This window comes from Mustela putorius, unplaced genomic scaffold, assembly GCF_011764305.1.
Source record: "Mustela putorius furo isolate JIRA1106 unplaced genomic scaffold, ASM1176430v1.1 tig00000876_pilon_pilon_pilon, whole genome shotgun sequence".
Taxonomy (NCBI): Eukaryota; Metazoa; Chordata; class Mammalia; order Carnivora; family Mustelidae; genus Mustela; species Mustela putorius.
In genome coordinates, this window is record NW_025421506.1 from 459,106 (window position 1) to 478,662 (window position 19,557).

The 19,557-nt window shown below is 41.4% G+C and overlaps 1 protein-coding gene across 3 annotated transcripts in view; it reads right to left on the reverse strand.

Moving 5' to 3' along the window:
- The window catches only part of FRMD3 (FERM domain containing 3), a 314,836-nt gene that overhangs the window by 144,925 nt on the left and 150,354 nt on the right, over positions 1-19,557 (reverse strand). For all 3 annotated transcript variants that reach the window (XM_045086062.1, XM_045086061.1, XM_045086063.1), the window contains one exon: positions 8,033-8,075. In XM_045086062.1, coding sequence (XP_044941997.1) covers positions 8,033-8,075 — 43 coding nt within the window. The remainder of the gene's footprint in view (positions 1-8,032; positions 8,076-19,557) is intronic.

Below are 19,557 nucleotides of genomic sequence, written 5' to 3' on the forward strand. Positions count from 1 at the left end.
CCAGAAATAGTTGCTTCTTGTGTATAAGGATTGTTTTAGGATATTAATCTTGCACCTAAGGATAAAAGCCATTATTAACTGTAGGTCAGGGGTGGGGAAGGAAGGCAAGTAGAGAGCTTGGAGAGACCCACAGAGGACAAAACCACTTTTAAAATACTATCTGCAGCTATGAGAAGGCATCAGCAGCCCTCAGTACTCCAGCTTGGCTAAACAGAGAAATCCTGGAGTAGTTCAGGAAAGTGCTCTATTAGGACTTTGGAGAACACAGAAGAAATGTCCCCACATTGTGTCTAAATAGAGAAGGAGCCTTACAGAAGGTACAGAAGTTTTCCCAAGATTGAAGCAGGGCACAGATGAGGTTGAGCATCTACCTGTCCCAGTGGTAAATACAGAAGCGATGAGAGCCAACAAGTCAAAGACAGCTGGAATGGGGACAACCAGGGGGCACAGGCTGAAGACCTGTGGGGCAAGACCAGGACCAGGAGCAGAGGTCTCAGCAGCACGTGCCAGTCCACCCTGAAAGGCCAAGTGGGGCAGTGACATCCAGAGAGGACAGAGTGGGGAAAGAGGTCAGCAACCAAAAGCCAAGTCATCGAAGACCAGCCAGGGGAAGACACAGAGGACCGGGCATGAGAGAGACGTCATCCTTGCCGTCATGATGGTTCGTAAGCAACCCCGGCCTCCCGAGGCCATTCTGGGAATGGAGGAGGAGAAGCTCTTGGTGTGGGAAACATACCCCAATATAGAAGCACGCACTTTCAAGTGATCACATTTAAACAATGAATTCACTGAGTAATTTCCTGAAAGAGATCAAATTCTAAACTGGCAGATCTTGAGTTACCCTGAAGTGGCAAGATTGAACTTTTTGCCCCCAGAGGAAAGAAGCTCACAGAAAACTGAATTCAGTCATGGGGAAATAATGTCACCTTTATGCATATCTGAGTCATAATGTGTAACTTTTTTAAACCTCTTATGCTAATATAGTTTGTGTGGTTACACAGACCCTGCAAGACATGAAATTTGTGTTCTTCTGATGTATGGCACTTCGTGTAGGCACACTAGGCTACCCTCCACAGTTACGGGGACAAGGCTAAAAGCTATAGGTTATAAGAAAGAATATTCACTACTCCCACATAGCAAACAAAGACTCTGAAAATCAAATATCCAAAATATGTAATTCATTTAGCAGCTTTGTTTGCAGACAACCTACCATCTGAACACTCCAAAGAGGAAAAGATCAAAGCTCAGTCCACATTTTTGCCTACAGACATGCAATGATGAAATAGGAGAATGAGGAAGATAGTCCCCCCTCAACACTGCCCAAATCCTATAGCCTATTTGCATTTGGATCTAGTTGACAAGGAAGGATAAAAAGTTTGATTTGAATTTTCCAATTTCAGGGAGTATTGACTAACTGCACTCCATTCCACCTCTCCTACTGAATGCAGCTATAAAACCTGGACAGGATGTGTGCAGCAATTTAAGGACTTGGGAAAGTAAATAGAAAAAGTGGGAAAGGACAGTAATTCACAAGATCGCTGAACTGATGTTGGTTCTCCAAGTTTTTTCCTCTGGTATCCCCTGGTCAGAACTCAGAGATACTGGGAGGGCATCACCAAGGACAGGGGAAGCTCCAAGAGAAATTCCTACTTAAAGCAAACTGGGTTCTACAGTAACAGAGTGAGAGCAAATGGAGTAGAGATTTTCTTACCTGTAAGTTTAACCTATTTTCTTTGATAATCACAAACTACTCAAGTAATGTATTTCATATTGGGTGAGTTTGGTAATTCATGGTTTTTGAGAAATGAGTCCATTTCGTCTAAGCTGTCAAACTTACATACCTACAGTTGTTCTGTGGGGTTTCTAGTGATAGCCTCTTTCATTCCTGACATTGGTAATTTGTGTTTTCTTTTTTCTTTATCAGTCTTGCTAGAGATTCAACACTTTCTTGATATTTTCAAAGACCAACTTTCATTATTTAACAATTTTCTTTATTATGTATTGATAAACATATCAGCTCAGCTGAACCTCGGAGTTGCAAAGGCTGATTTAAAAACTCAGTCTCGGGGCACCTGGGTGGCTCAGTGGGTTAAGTCTCTGCCTTAAGTTCAGGTCATGATCTCAGGGTCCTGGGATCGAGCCCCACATCGGGCTCTCTGCTCTGCGGGGAGCCTGCTTCTCCTTCTCCCTTTGCTTGCCTCTCTGCCTACTTGTGATCTCTCTCTCTTTAAAAAATTTTAAAAAAACATCAGTCTCAAAAGATTACTTTCTATATCATTCCATCTATAGGACATTCTCAAAGGACATAAACTATACTCACAGAATAAATCAGGGGTTGCTGGGGGTGGGGATACATGACTACAAAAGGGAACACAAGGGAGGTTTGTGGGTGATGGACTTATTCATACCCTGATTTGTATAACTGGAGGTTATACAAACCTCCACAAATTTATAGAACTATACATCAAATTTACCCTGTGTTCATTTAAAAACTAAAATTTAAGTTCAGAGGAGAAATAAGACTTTGGTTTAAGAAATTTTTAAGCTTTAGAATGTATACTCAGAGGTGCCTGAGTGGTTCAGTCGACTGAACTTTTTGACTCTTGATTTTGGCTCAGGTTATGATCTCAAGGTAATGAGATCAAGTCCTGACACTGGGCTCCATGTTCAGCACAGAGTCTGCTTGAGATGCTCTCTTTCCCTTTCCCTCTGCCCCTTCCCCCCACTCACCTGCACTCTCTAAATAAAATCTTTTTAAAAATAAAATAGAATGTATACTCAATTAAGTAACTGTCTAATTAATTATTCTCTCAAATATTTCTCTTCCTTAATACAGTTTAAGTCACCGTAAAAATAAGTTTGATTCTACCAATTTTCAACAAGATTTGGAGGAAACAGTCACATAACATTATTGAGGTAAGTTACTATAAGGTCTTTAAATGGATATTTATCACTAAGAAAACATAAAGCATATACCTTTTGATCCAGCAATTTAATTTCTAAAAGAATTTTCTAGTACGGATGGATTTGCAAACATTCAAGAAAGTACATACATGCATGTTTATTACAGCATAATGCCTAACTGCAAATTACTAGAAAATATTTTGATGTCTGTTATATATTCACATAAATATCAAAAAGTCATTTTTAAAATGAAGTCAGTCAGGGTGCCTGGGTGGCTTAGTCAGTGGGGAGTGTGCCTTTTGGCCCAGGTTGTAATCCTGGAGTTTCAGGATCTAGCCCCATGGCAGGCTCCCCGCTCAGTGGGGAGTTTCTCCTTCTCCCTCTACTCCTCCCCAGCACTTGTTCTCTCTCACTCACTCTCTTTCTCAAATAAGAAAATAAATAAAATCTTTTAAAAAATAATAAAACTTTAAAAATAAATAAAATGAAGTCAGTCACTGATATTTTAAAAAATCTCTAAAACTATTAATAAAGTGAAAAATAGTATATAGAGATCGATCTTATTTCTGTTTATAAAAAATCATATGTGTGACTAGGGAACTTATATATACATGAGAAATCCCAGAAGGTGGGCATTAACACATTATATGTTAATTAAAAAATCCCAGAAGGATATATAAAATACTGTTAACAGTTATTTCTTTGGAATGGGCTTGGAGATCGGGGGGGGGGGGGAAGAGAAAGGAAATAGTTTGGGTTTTCATTTTAAATTCTTCTAAACTAAGGAAAGTCATGGACATTATCTTAAGCTTGTTTTAATACATGAGGTTTGATTGTCTATGTGAGGTAATGGATGTTAATTAATCTTATTGTAATCATTTTGCAATATATACATATATTAAATCATTAGGTTACATATCTTAAACTTACACAATGTTACATGTCAATTATATATTATTAAGAAGGGAAAAATCTTTAAATAACAAGTAAAATTAAAAGGAACTACCTTTAAAAATCCTAATAAGGGGCTCCTGAGTGGCTCAGTGGGTTAAAACCTCTGCCTTCGGCTCAGGTCATGATCCCAGAGACCTGGGATGGAGCCCCACATTGGGCTCCTTCCTCAGCAGGGAGGCTGCTTCCCCTTCTCTCTCTCTGCCTGCCTCTTTGCCTACTTGTGATTTCTGTCTGTCAAATAAATAAATAAAATCTTTTTAAAAATCCTAATAAGATAATAATGTCCTTGTAGAGAGTTTGTTAACCAGGGCAGCTGACCTTCAGTCAACTCTGGAAAATACCATTCCTGAGAACACCTATAGTCAAAGAGATCTTAAAAGGGTCAGGTCAAAGAACCTGAAAGTCTGCCATCTAACCATTCCTCCAAGATATTTTGCCCTCATTGCTTACCCAAAGACAATCAAAGGATCAAAGTTATACACATACCCAGAAGAAAGTTGCCTGAAGTTCTGCAACCAGATCCTTTTGATAGATTCATGGATGAGTCCCAGTTGAACCCAGTTTCTCTGGGTTAATACTATCAAGTTCTCACTTAAAATTTTTTTGCATCTATGGTGAAATTAATTTTTTCAGGGTATACATAAGAATACAGAAATTCTTGATACTAAAAGAGACCATCATCAACAAAACTAGGTTTGTGATCATGAGAAGATTACATGATTTCTTATTTAGTAATGTCCTCAAAAATACAACATCAGACTGGGTGATAGAAAAGACCTTTACCAGTTCCTAGAATCAGTGAGTCACCTGGTCTGGTTTCAAAATTGAATTTCACAGAGTTCTTCTTCCCTGATTCAGATTTCATTTGTTATTAGACTGACACTGGCCAGCAATCAAATGTCAATCCTTAAAACATTTTTACCAAACATTATAAATTTTCAATTGGTTGTTCAGATTTACTTAGCATGAAGACAAAGCTCTTAAGTAGCCAGTTTTTACAAATTAAAAGTTGTTTCTTCTACATACAAATGGCTAAAAAAGACACATGAAAAAATGTTCATCATCATTAGCCACCAGGGAGATTCAAATCAAAACCACACACTCCAGTTAGAATGGCCAAAATCAACAAGACAGTAAACAACAAGTGTTGGAGAGGATGTGCAGACAGGGGAACCCTCTTCCACTATTGGTGGGAATGCAAGTTGGTACAGCCACTTTGGACAACAGTGTGGAGACTCCTTAAGAAATTAAAAATAGAGCTTCCCTATGACCCTGCAATTGCACTACTGGGTATTTACCCCAAAGACACAGCTGTAGTGAAAAGAAGGCCATCTATACCCCAATGTTCATAAAAGCAATGCCACAGTCACCAAACTGTGGAAGGAGTCAAGATGCCCTTCAACAGATGAATGGATAAAGATATGGTCCAGAATTAGGCCTCCATCAGAAAGGATGAATACCCAACTTTCATATCAACATGGATGGGACTGGAAGAGATTATGCTGAGTGAAATAAGTCAAGCAGAGAGAGTCAATTATCATATGGTTTCACTCACTTGAGGACCATAAGGAATAACATGGAGGAGATTGGAAAAAGGAGAGAAGTGAGATGTGGAAAATCAGAGGGAGAGAAGAGCCATAAAAGACTGGACTCAGGGAAACAAACTGAGGCTTTTGGAGGGGAGGGGCATGGGGGAATGGGGGAGCCTGGTGGTGGGTATTAAGGAGGGCACGTATTGCATGGAACACTGGGTATGGGGCATAAACAATGAATCTTGGAACACTGAAAAAATAAAATAAAAATTTTTTAAAAAGTTGTTTCTTCTACTAAGTGTTGAAAGACATCTGACTTTAGAGATTTACATTTTTTATTTATATTTATATATTTTTGTAAAATAATTTATTAAAATTTTTAGTGCTATATATTACAGCATGCACAAAATAATATAATGAATCATATGTTCCCATTACCTAAAGTCAGTAATTATTAAACTTGTTGCCAAACTTTCTTGACTATGGACTCTGATAAACAATCTGAGGGTTTTGAAGGGGCGGGGGGTGGGAGGTCGGGGTACCAGGTGGTGGGTATTACAGAGGGCACGGATTGCCTGGAGCACTGGGTGTGGTGCAAAAATAATGAATACTGTTATGCTGAAAATAAATAAAAAATAAATTTTAAAAAAAAACTTTCTCGATTTATCCTCATCCCTTACATTTTTATATATGCTAGAATCCTGTAAAAGAAATTTCTGACATCATGCTATTTAACTCTAAATACTTCACTACATGTTGCTAACAATTCAGATTCTTTTTAATTTTATTTTTTCAGTGTTCCAAGATTCATTGTTTATATACCGCACCCAGTGTTCTATGTAATACGTGCCCTCCTTAATACCCACCACCAGGGCCATCCATCCCTCCACTCGCTCCCTTCCAAAACCCTCCCTTTGTTTATCAGAGTCCACAGTCTCATGTGTGTAGCCTAAGGAAAATATTGCATGCATTTAAGAATCAAAACTGAAGAATCGTTTACTATAAATAAGCTTACTGGAAAATCGTCTAAACATTTTAAAACACATAAACAAAAATATCAAAACTTAGAAGCTAAGGGATAAAAGCTAAGCATCAGTAATTTTTTAAAGAATTTTTTCATTTATCAGAGAGAGAGAGAGCACACACACACACTCAGAGAGAGGCAAAGGTAGAGGGAGAAAATCTCAAATAGATTCCCCACTGAGTAAGGTGCTCCACGTGGGCTCCATCCCAGGACCTTAACATCATGACCTGGGCAGAAATCAAGAGTCAGACAATTAAGTTAGCCACCCAGATGCCCCAGCCATTTTTTTTTTCAGACACACTAATTCATTCTTATTATCCCTCATCTCATTCTATATAGAGCTTCTTGATACTTCTGTCCTCCTGCTTCTTCTTGGATGCTTGTTCCAAATCTATTCCAGCTGTACCCCAACAGACTGACCTCTTGGGATGTTGCAAGCACACTGCTCATACACCTTTCCTGTCAGCTTCCTGCAACAGCCACAGCTCCCAGCAGCCATGGGCATCAGCCTTCCCCAGAACAACCTGGCTCTCTTTCCTGCACTGATCAGACAGTTTGTTCCATAGAGATGGGGGAGGAAAGGAAGAGAAATGGGAAGGAACGAAGGGAAGGAAAGATGAGTGGGTAGGTAACAGGAGGGAGAAAAAGGAGGGTTAAGGAATAGATGTATTGGTTGCTAGTTTGCCATCCACATTCAGTTTCTTTCTTCTCCCACTTAAAAGCCCTGCCCAGAATAATTTCTTTATATTTGAAAAAGGAAAGAATCCCTTGAATAATGATAAGTGACATAATATGCGCTAAACTGATTTCCGATGAGAAACTGATTTATCGCCTACATTTCAGAGCCCTGGGAAAGTTGACATGGAGGGATAAATGGGTTTCAGGGCAGACAATGAATTTCTGAAGTACATTTCAGAAGCCCTCCTCCAAAGCATAAATAAAAGCAGGCTGACTACAGCCTAGCATGGATGACTGAGAAAAAACACCATGCCATCCAGGACCCACTCAACACCCTCCTCACAATGGCCAAAGTGGATGGCCAGATGTTCTAGAAAGAAGTTTCCCAAGGTGACTTCCCCAAGAGGTCATCAATTTAAAAAAATTTAAAAAAAAATGTTTTTTTTTAAAAGGCAGTTCAGAGCACGAGTGCTTGAAAACAATTACTCAGGGGAAAGAAATTATTATAGGGAGTTTGAAGAACAGAAAAGAATAAACCAATCTTCAGCAAAGTTAGTGGCAAGAATTTAGTTTCAAAAATACACCTGCTTTTCTCATCCCCATAGGACTGCACCTCCCACCCTGAAATGCTTACGAGCAACCCCCACAATCCAAAGGAACCAGAAAGCTGATAGTTACGTTTAACAGATACTTAATCATCTAAGTCCAAGGTTCCTGTTCAAATATGAACTATGAAGGGAAGGTGATGGGAAGAGCGACTACAGGGAAGGTGAAGGCCAGCAAAGAAGAGAAGGCACACAGCACCCAATGGGAGAGAGAAGCCCCCACCCACAGATCTTCAACTCCAGCCGTTTCTTCCCCAGGAGGAGAAATTTTGTAGAGGAACAGACCTATCTTTGGACACTTCATAACAAAAGTGAAACCAAAGATTGACACTTACATTTCATTTGCTTGGAGATGGACTTGTTAGGTTCAAGCCAGTGCTAGGGAGAAAAAAAAAGCAGAGATTATGGGTCAAATGGCTGAACTATACGATGCATACTTAATACCTAAGAGAAATTTAATATAGTCTTTTCCCGAAGTACAGTCTTGCTTGGTTCCTGTAGATATTTCCTCAAGGTTCCACCTTCTGAAGATCAGCACAAACAATCCCATAATGAAAATACAAAAGGCAAGGACATAAATTACAGAGAATTAACACTTTGAAGAGTATTTGAGTCCTACTAAGAGAGAAGAACTAGGGACAGAACATACTCTTGAACAGGATATTCTTAAGGCTCTAATGAACCCCAGGTGATGGAACTCCATTGCTCTGGGCAAGCCACAGATAGCTAAAGACTTGGACATCCATGACCTCAAAGAGTCACAGTCCAAGGCAGCTTCAGTACCCGATTCCCCTGCCAGGTAGCCCCTGTTCGGTCAAGCCAGCATTAGCCCCATCAAACAGAAGCAATTCTTTCTTCATGGTAGGGGGGAGCAAGTGATAAATACCTTACTTCAGAGGCCTGTGATTACCCAGAAGAAAAACCGGCTCTATCCCAAAGCAAAGAAGCCCAGAGACCTGGGTAGCTCAGAATGGTGTTAGGGACAGGCATTTTAAGAAGATACATGCTGATCCCAGCAGCCAGCTCTCTCCATACCTTGTGTGGCAGTCACTCCAACTTGTTGAGAGCCACGCAGCTTTTGTTATCCCTAACTATGATGTCCCCAGAGCCACTTAGGGCATGTCAGGAAGCACTGTTCTACACACTTGCAATTTAGAAAGATACTAGGAGCACCACTGGTATCCATCAGGAGGTCGGAGAGCCCTCACTCACCGGGCACCTCTCACACTCAATACTAGAAAGGAAAGAAGGACGCTTACCATCTGTTGAGGCTTACACCCCATTTGTGTCAACCAACTAAGTCTCAGAATTCTGTAACGTCCCTGCCATTTGGTATAAATGCATAACCATAAAGCCTAAGAAAGTGTTGGCCTACGTTGAGTGCTTCCTAAATGCCAGGGGTTATGTGAAGCATTTCCCCGGGCCATCACTACTGCCCCATTTACAGAGGAGAAACCAGGAGGCTCAAGACATTAGACAACCAGCCTAAGGTCCCCCAGAGATTAAGTGGTGGAACCAGTATACGGTGGGATTCCACAACACAGGCCCTTCACCTTGGCCATGCGGCCTCGCCACAGATCAGTCTGCTCTAAAACCTATTGTTCTCGACTAACACTCCTTTTCTTTCCCTAGGAGCTGAAAAAAAAAAAGAGTGGTCAAATCAGGAGTTTCCAGCCCAGGGTGTCAGATCTCTGCAGTCTTCCAAAACAAGACTAGGAATCTTTTTGCTATGTCAACCCCAGGACAATTTGGACAGAAAACCACACATTTACCTCTGTTGTACTACATGAACTAACATGGCAAGTTTCTTTGCTTCTGATTGAAATTAGGTCTGTTCATTTTGAGAGCCTGGTTTTTCTCCTTTTTCTCATTTTTTAGTTGTGGTAACACACACAACATCAAATTTGCCATTCTAACCCTTTTTAAATGTACAGTTCAGTGGTATTAAATGCATTCATAATGGTGTGCCACCATCACCCCCCATTCATCTCCAGCACACTCTGACCCCATAAAACTGAAACTGTAGCCCTAATAAACAGTCACTCTGCAGGCCTCGTTCTCCAGGCCCTTGGAAACCATCATTCTACTTTTGGTTATCTCCTTCTAGTCAGAAGCGATGTCTGGCATTTACACAGTTATCATTGAACAGTGGAAAAACCTATTGACTGGGCCACTTACTGGCTGTATAAGCACGTACAAAAGGTTTAACCTTGCTCTCAATTTCTGCAACTGTCATATGGGCATAGCGATAGTACCCACTCTGCATGGTTGCTGCAAGGATTTTAGAAGTTAATAAAAAAATTAATAAACATGAGACACTTAGACTGTGCATGGCATGTGAAAAATATCGATAAATGCTTGTTTGCTGATGCTGTTGTTACTTAATAAGTACAGTTTAATTAGTAGACCATATCCCATGGAGGAGAATAATAGACGGGGCCTCTGATGATCGAATTACTTTTCTAGCAATTAATAGGATAATTTAGAACTAAGGCAAGAAGACAAAGACCAACTGAAATCAATACATACTGCTAGTGTCTCATGGAGGAGAATCACTAGTCTTTTGGCCAACAAAGTCTGAAATGCGTTTTCCGAATTCTCCTTGTTTGGCATCCTTTGAACTCCTTAACCTTTCTCTGCCTAACTTCAACCTGCCTTTCCTCCCCTCTCTGCCTCCCAGGAGGACAGGTACATTTCATTTTATACACCAATACCAGTTAGTTGGCGGCAGTCTCCCAGGGGTGTGAAGAAGGATCCAAGTCTCAGTGAGAATGAGTGCCATGATGGAGATTGGCCAGGTTTGCCATGGAGAGGCAGGGAACATGAAAGGCATGTCTACAAGGTATTTGCCATCTGTGCCCTAAATAAGTTATTTTGTCTAAATGAATGGCCTCTTCATTGTCCTATGAGATACACCCCCCAGTTTCTGATGGGTTCTGACCTTCCTCCTCTTCTTGGCCTATTCACACCCTACCCTTGCCCCTCAAACCTTGTCTATCTGAATCACCTCCATCTACAGTGTGACCACTACATACTTTTCCACCAGGACAACTATTCTTCTGCTGTGGGATAGTCATGGGGTATAGAGTCTTAAGAAAAATAAGCCAGCATGAATCATGTTTCAAGGGGTTCTAATAATTTCTTCAGAGAGCGCCAAGCTCAGTTTGTGAGCAGTTATTAAAATTTAAAACTCTGACTGGCCTATGACCCAACAATTCCCTTATTCCCCAAATTACCCATGTGAACACAGAGGAACACAACAAGGATTCTCACTGCAAGATTAGATTAAATTATAAAACATTAGACTATTAATGGCCATCATCAGGAAAATGCTAAATAATCTATCATCTGTTCATATGCTAGAGGATTCTTCAGTGTACTATAGGAGGTAGATCTTGACGGGTAACATGGTTAGATCTCTAGAACACACGGTGTGATGAAAAAAGTGAACTGCAAAATTTGTAACTATGGTCACAGTTCCCAAATCATGCACTGAAGCACTCCAGGGAAAAGAGCCATACCAGACATCTATCAGACACCCACTGTGCAAACTGTAAGCTCAAGGAAGTTCCCAGCTCTAATATTAGATCATGCTAGATGCCTTTTGATGTCATACTTTTTGCAACACGGGGTTTTTAGCGGTTGCTGTGATGAAAAGCAAGTATCACGTGAGAAGAGGTATGCAAGGCCATGAGTACGGCAGTATCTGATCCGCTCCTAGAGGCTGAGAAGCCGTGAGCCACCCAGCAAGTGCATGCCTCCTGTTCCCAGGTAACTGTGGTTAAGAATGAGCTGGAAATACTATTTTCAGGTAGGCCACGGTTTAAATGGCCACTAAGCTGTTAGAACATAAATACTAAGTTTGTTATCCCTCTTATTAGATAGGGCACCATGAAATCATTGCTTTTGACCTAAGGCATCATGAAATAATTACTAAGACACCAAGAGAGCCATACATCACAGAGTTTGGGAACCTCTGAGCTAGCATATCTTATAATTAATGTGTTTTCTTTAAGTAAAAAGTACAAGCCACTACCCTATATTTTCAAAGAATACATAATAGGCATCTAAATGTATTTTTATAGATCTGAAATGATAGTCAATAAACACATAATATGAAGAAAACAGGAATTTAGGGGTGTTGCTCAAAGGAAACACTGTTTTATCTGTGATATTTTAATTTACACTTTTTACATGTATTCAAGCGTTACCTGAGTAATTAAAAGTCAATTTCTTTAAAAAGGAAGCTAAGTTCTACTCAGAGGATAAAGGTGGACTTTTATGTAATTTAGACTCAAGATGAAGAATTTCCTACATAACAGGCAGATGCCAAGTCCAGCTAAGCCCCAGCTTTGGCACTGCGGTCCAACAACAGGAGCCAGGATTCCTGTGTTCCAGTCCTGGTTCTGCCACTTACTAGTGATGGGACGTCCAGCGTGTTGCTTCCTCTGTTTCCCCTCTTACAGCATCACTGTGGGGTTTAAGTAGGTTCACGGATTCAAGTCGTCTTTAGAACAGAGCTTAGAGCCTAGTTAAAGCTCAGTAAACACCAGCTGTCCCCATCTTTGCATTCACTCAGACACTCCCCAGGTGATGCAATGGCCCCTCCTTGTGAGCCCACCTCCGTCCCGCTCTTCCTCTCACACTCCCAGCCCATCTGCCTTCTGCTCCACACGAAAGGTAAACCTCCTCCCTTTCTTCCTCCTTCCTTTTAGAGTTGTGAGTTGGGCAATGAATTCAAGTGTGGACGACACCAACAACTCCTGCTGTTACTATATGTACAGATGGATTACACTCCTGTGAGAAAGAAACAACCGTGAAGCTGTGTGCTTGGTAATTAGATAGGAGGCTCAGAACATTGACTGCATTGCTATTTTCCTTTCAATTGCTACTTGGAAGATATGCTAGCTTGTTTTTTGTTTTTTGTTTTTTTAAGTCTGTTTCCTTACTGGAAACTGAAGTTCCCTAAGAGAGATAGAAAGAAAAGACAGCCAACCAAATATCTGAATTTGAGGCTGGTTTACTATAGCTGAAAATAAAATTTCCTCAACTTTCATTTAGAATAAGAATTCCGAAGACTAAAGAAGCTAAGATTCAATGATTGATTCTACCTAATGAGCTTAGGACATAAGATGAACTAGAGGAGGCATTCCCTCAGCACCATCTGAAGTTTTCAGGAAGGTGTCTGTGGACATACTGTCAGGGCTCTGCCCAATTCCTCTCGGATCCCTTCTCCCCATATAGAGCGGCTTAATCATTTTTAGGAAGGCTGCCTCAGGTCACTAGAATCCAATGCAGAATGGAGAATGAGCCTCCCCCAACTCACCTCTGAACTATCAAGTTAAGAAGTGCGGGTGTGGGAGGATAAATAACTCTGCTCCCTCACCCCTTGGCCAGGACAACTCTAAGCCATGACCTACACTCTTCCAAAAATCCTCTGTGGCTTTCAGCCCAAGTTACTCTCTGTACAACTTTGCTCAACGTCACACACTTGTGTGACCTCCTTCCTTTCTCTGTCCCAATGCCTCCAAGCTCCTGAAAGCCTTTTTCCTGGAAACATGTCCTAGTAAACCTGGAATTTTTTTTTAAAGATTTTATTTATTTATTCGACAGAGAGAGATCACAAGTAGGCAGAGAGGCAGGTAGAGAGAGAGAGAGGCGGAAGCAGGCTCCCTGCTGAGCAGAGAGCCCGATGCGGGACTCGATCCCAGGACCCTGAGATCATGACCTGAGCCGAAGGCAGCGGCCTAACCCACTGAGCCACCCAGGTGCCCCAAACCTGGAATTTTTATCTCCAAATCCACTTCTGGGTCAGAGCCAAGACAGTCTCCCTAAGTCCCCACCAAAAACTACCCTCCATCCATTGGATTTAAAATCCTTCCCTTGGAGATTCAAATTAAAACCACAGTTATAATGGCCAAAATTAGCAAGACAGGAAACAATGTGTGTTGGAGAGGATGTGGAGAAAGGGGAACCCTCTTACACTGTTGATGGGAATGCAAGTTGGTGCAGCCACTTTGGAAAACAGTGTGGAGATTCCTCAAGAAATTAAAAATAAAAACTTCCCTATGACCCTGCCATTGCACTCCTGGGTATTTACCCCAAAGATACAGATGTAGTGAAAAGAAGGGCCATCTGTACCCCAATGTTTATAGCAGCAATGGCCACGGTCGCCAAACTGTGGAAAGAACCAAGATGTCCTTCAATGGACGAATGGATAAGGAAGATGTGGTCCATGTACACTATGGAGTATTATGCCTCCATCAGAAAGGACGAATACTCAGCTTTTGTAGCAACACAGACGGGACTGGAAGAGATTATGCTGAGTGAAATAAGTCAAGCAGAGAGAGTCAATTATCATATTGTTTCACTTATCTGTGGAGCATAACAAATAACATGGAGGACATGGGGAGATGGAGAGAAGGGAGTTGAGGGAAATTGGAAGGGGATATGGACCATGAGAGACTATGGACTCTGAAAAACAACCTGAGGGTCTTGAAGGGACGGGGGTGGGAGGTTGGGGTAACCAGGTGGTGGGTATTAGAGAGGGCACAGATTGCATGGAGCACAGGATGTGGTGCAAAAACAGTGAACTGTTACGCTGAAAAGAAATTTTAAAAATAAATAAATAAATAAAATGACTATTTAAAGTTAAGAAAATAAAATAAAATAAAATAAAATCCTTCCCTTGGAGGTTTTATTCCTTCTGCCTCAGACTTGAACCCCAGTAACCTGCATATCCCCTTCTGAGAGGTCCCAATTTAAAAGGGCTTTCAGTCTGGACAACGTAGCCTGACCATTTCAAAGCCACTTCTCAGAACAAATTTACTTTGATTGAGAGTAGCTTGAAGCAAAAAGGAAAAGTTGAATGAAGCCCCACAAAGAGGGTGAAAAGCAGAGCACTGGCTAAGCCCTCTAAGCCCTGATTCCCTTCTCTGGGTTCTTGAGGGTGGGAACGATTCCAGGACCCCTAAGATTCCTTCAGCTCTCACATTCCAAATTGTTTGAACCTGAAGTAGGAGAATATTGCCAACAATTGGTTCTTTTTAAATTTGCTAGGCCCAGCTATACTTTTTCTCTACTCCATCATAGAAATGGTGCATTTCTTTTGCACTTTTGAATTTTGGCTTGTTGGTGGGGGTGGGGGGGGGAGTGGTGTGTGAAGTGGTGATTTGTGGCTAAGTAGATTGATTTTTAATTTGTCAGCTGCTGAGCCAGGAAATAAAACAAAGAACAAAACAACAACAACAACAAAACCCTCCCCAAAGTAAACAATATAACATACTTGGTTATCTTCAAATGTTGGGCTTCTATTGAAATTGATTGAGGCTATCATTATAAAATAAATTACACATCTCTCATATCTTTCTCAAAACCCTTGGTGCCCTAAACCATAATAATCTATGGCCCAGAGAAATGTGTGAAATAACAAACGGGGCTTTAAACAATGAATACATCTACCAAACAGGAGATGCTTTCTCCCATCAGAAGTAACCAGATCCACAGTCCGACCAATTCCCATCCTAGACCTGAAAAGATGACCTGATTCTCACATCTCACCTGGACAAAGCCCCAGAGTAACTCAGTGTCCCTGCATTATCTAGCCAATTTATGCCATTTTTAGACCCTCTGGCCCCTGCAAGGGGGGGGGGGGGAGAATGCCATCCGAATGAATGCAATCTAAGTGCTCTGGGTTGACCAGTTAGATCTAGGGCCCAGCTAGTTAGCTACCAATAACCAATGGTTTTCACTCCAGTTTCAGTGAAATCTAGAGCACGATGGCAACAAGGACAGAAGTATCTATAGGCCAGGCCCACTCACAAGTTCTAGTCCTTCTGGCAGTCAACCCATGCAAGAAAACCTTCACTATTCCAGAGTAATGTTTTTATTTCTTCAACCATAACTGCTCCTGAGTTCTGGGTTCCTGGGGATAAGCAAAATAGAAGTAACAGCTGGGAGAAGAAACACCTAAGAAACAGAGATGGAAACAGGAAGCAGGAAGCCTGAGAAAGCATAAGCACCATTTTTTTTTTCCATAAAGGACCAGACAGTATAAATATTTTAGGTTTTGTGGCCCATATGGTCTGTCAGGACTACTCAGCTCTGCCACTGGAACACAAAAGCAGCCAGGGAAAACACATAAAGGAACAGAAATAGCTGTATCCCCATAAAATGTTATTTACTAAACAAATGGGGGTTCTCCTGACACCTGTGAGCCAACCCCTGCTCTATATCCAAGGAATCCTTAACATACACTTAAGGATAAAAACAGTAGTAATCTGAAAATGCAATAGAGGTTGTAAAAATATTACAAGCTGTTTATTTTAAAGTACAATGAGACAGTGAAATGCAATTTTAGAGGAAAGGATGGAATTACTTCAAGCTTGTTACAATGGGATTTACCACTATGTACTGCTCATTGTCAAGCCGTAGAAATTTCACATGTTCACCAAACTATTCTAAGGTCAGACATCTTCTAGTTGCCAGAAGCTCGAACCTTTCAAACTCTTTAAAGCATGGAGAACAGATCCATTACATGTTGAGAATCTGGACTAATGCACTTAAATAACAACCCTATGGCATAGGTATTATTATTATTATCCCCATTTTACAGATAAAGTATTTGAGGTTAAGGAGGCTACCCAAGGTCATAACCAGCAAGATGCAGGGCCAGGATTTAAACTGATCTTCTTGACATCAGAGCTCTTAGCACCTGAGCAATAATGTCCTCCATACTCTATCCTTCTTGAGGTTTGACACTGTAGCCCATTCTCCTTATATTAAGTCCACAGCTACCCTTGCTTCCAGAAGGTCTCTCCGGCCCCATTCTTTTCTTTCTGTTCTATATGTTCCTGGTGGGTCTCCTGTGCTGGTTTCTCCTTCTGGATATCCTTTTAAAAAATGGATATTCTTTGGGTTTCAGAGTCTCCTCTTATTTTATATTCTTTCCCTCAGCTCTGCAGGCTATGCTCAGAGCTTTAAGTTAGTGAAAGCCTCACTGGCTCCAAAATTTCCATCTGTGGTCTAAACCTCTTCATTAAGCTTCAGATCCGTATTCCCAACCATAGATGAAACATCTCTATCAACATCTCATAGGTATCCCAAACTCAACATATCCAATACTTACCTCTTCTCCCCAAAACCCTCCCTGTACAGTTTATTTGATAAGTGGTTCCACCTGTACTTGGAGCCCAAAGAGGCCCTGCACCAAGCCCAAACACCCCGTTGGACAAGCCATGTGGAAAGGCCCTGAAACCACATGCAGAGCAAGGGGGCCCCCCAAGACCCACCTTGCAGTCATCTCCGTCAAGGTTCCAGGCATGTGAATGAAAACAACTAGGACCCGCTGCAGCCCCCTCCAGAACAGACCAGCCCCCAGCTGAACACCAGTGAGGAAGCCCAGTCAACACCAAGTAGAACATAAGATTCACCTCACTGAGCCCAGCTCGAATATCAGACCAAAAAAATCCTGGCATATAATAAAATTGTGTTCATTGACACCCCCAAGAGTTTGAGAAGATTGGTTCCACAGCAATAGATAGCTAGATCTGTTATTCCTTATTATTAACTGAATGTTTGCCCCCTACCCCCACCAAATTCACATGCTGAAGCCCTGCCCTCAATGTGATAGTATCTGAAAGTGGGACCTTTGAAGATAATAAGGTTTAGAACAAGTCATGAGGGTAGAAACCCATGATGGGATTAGTGTCCTTATAAGAGAGCCTAGAGCACCCGTCTTCTCTCTCCCCAACCACATGTGGACACAGGGAGAAGGCAGCCCTCTGCAAGCCAGGAAGAGTTCTCATCAGGAACCAAATCTGTCAGCATCTTGAACTTGAACTTTCAGCCTGTAGAACTGTGACAATGAAGTGTCCTACATAAACAGGTGTTTTCTTACAGCAGCCTAAGCCAACTAAGATACTCATTATTACTCTCCATGGATAGAACAATTACAATTGAACCTTAAATGACATTTGTTTGAGCATCCATGAAAAATATGCTCCAACGGTCAGTCCTTACCAATATCGCTTTTATGTCTCCAAGTTATACATCATCTTTTCATTCTAGACTTCTCAGCTTGTCTCTAGAGCTATCTGAAACTTCCAAACATACTGATCTCTTATGTCCTTACTGGCTGGAAGCCTCCTGTGAGTGCTTCTCTAATAATGGAACTTAAACCTTATCAACCTAATTCATTCCTTCCCAACCAAGCCCAGGAGTTTCCCACCACTGAGGAAGACTGCCTTACCCTGGATAGCCTCCTGCTTTTTCCATAACTCAGATAAGGATAAAATGTCATTTTTCACCACACTTACTCCTATGTCTGCCTGTTGGCCCAAACAAGATAACCACATCATGTGCCTGCTCCTCCCTCCACTAAAATTAGGACATCCCAGTTACCTAAGTGACTTACAGATTGCAACCTGTCATTTTCAGGCATCCCCATCCCTTCCTAGGAAAGGACATCAGGTATAGACAGAGTCAGTTAGGAGCAATCATTTTAGTTAAATGCCAAGTTCTGCTTTCTGCTGAAGGAATGTGACAATATCCCCAAATCTGTCAAGTTAATACCTTGGGCCACAATTGAACCACAAAATGTCCAATTTTCAAGCTGTTGAGATACTGCTGTGTTCCCTGTAAGCTGAGTACTCTAAGTCCTTTCCCATAAAGCCAAGTTACTTGTCCATACCTCCTCCCCAAACGGGCATCCAAGTAGTCTCGGATGATTTTTAATACCCCTGAGATTTTAAAAACATAAGTGGGCTCATTAAGCAGACAAATTCATGACCAGTTACCTACAGCAGTACAATCCTTCTCTTCAGTGCAGGACTGCCCTAAATCTTAGGTACCACTCTTGATCTTAGGTACAAGCATCTGTGAAGCAATTGTCCCCAGAAGCAGGAAGCAGCCTTTCGAAAGCAGGAGCAGCTGGTGGGACATAATGCTGTCTGGCTTCCTGGCACCGGTCCCAGAGTGAAACCTAAAATCGTTGTGATTTTTTTTTTTTATGCCATTCCATTTTCTCCCCAAAGGTATTCTAGAAAAAGCAAACTGCTCTAACATAGAAAAGGTCTTTTCCCATTATTAATAAAACTTACTGATAGGTTCACTAGTTCTTTCTAGCTATCAACGTAAAAACCCCAGGGCTGTAATTCTATCTGGGGGAAGGAGGCATCAGAGTTCAGCATGTCCTTGCATTTCTGATTTTCCAGGTCATCCCATCAGAAAGTGGTCCAGTGGCCATATGACATACAATGCCCAAACTCAAGGGTGTTCGAGAAGACAGTCCCAGAGGCGTTGATTTCCAAAGTGAATTTGTCTTTGGGTAGGAGTCAGCATGGTCCTTAAGTTAGAAAAGTCAATGATACTGATGTAGGTGGGTTAAACAGATGCTTAGAAATAGGGAAGTTAAAATCAAAAGCACTGGGTCCCATCTGCCTGCAGACTGTAAACCAATACTTACAATCTAGTCCTGGGGAAATTCCTCCTCTAACTGAATGGTTGGAGGTTTGGGGGTGGGGAGAGTACCTCCTCACTTTCTAAGGCCCTGGGGGTGACTTCCCCCTAGCTGGGTTTTGGAAAGGGGAAAATGCAGAAGGGAAATCCAGGACAATGGACATTCTAAACCATAACCATAGAAAACAGAATTAGAAGGGGTGCCTGGCTGGCTCAGTTAGAAGAACACAGTGCTCTTGGTCTCAGGGTTGTGAGTTCAATCCCTGCATTGGATAGAAATTACTAAACATAAATAAATTTTAAAAAATAAACAGAATTATGAAATCTAACTCAATATTCCAAAACTTCATCCTCCCAAAGAGAAGTTACCCCAAACACCTGAGAAGTAGTGGAAGGAATATGT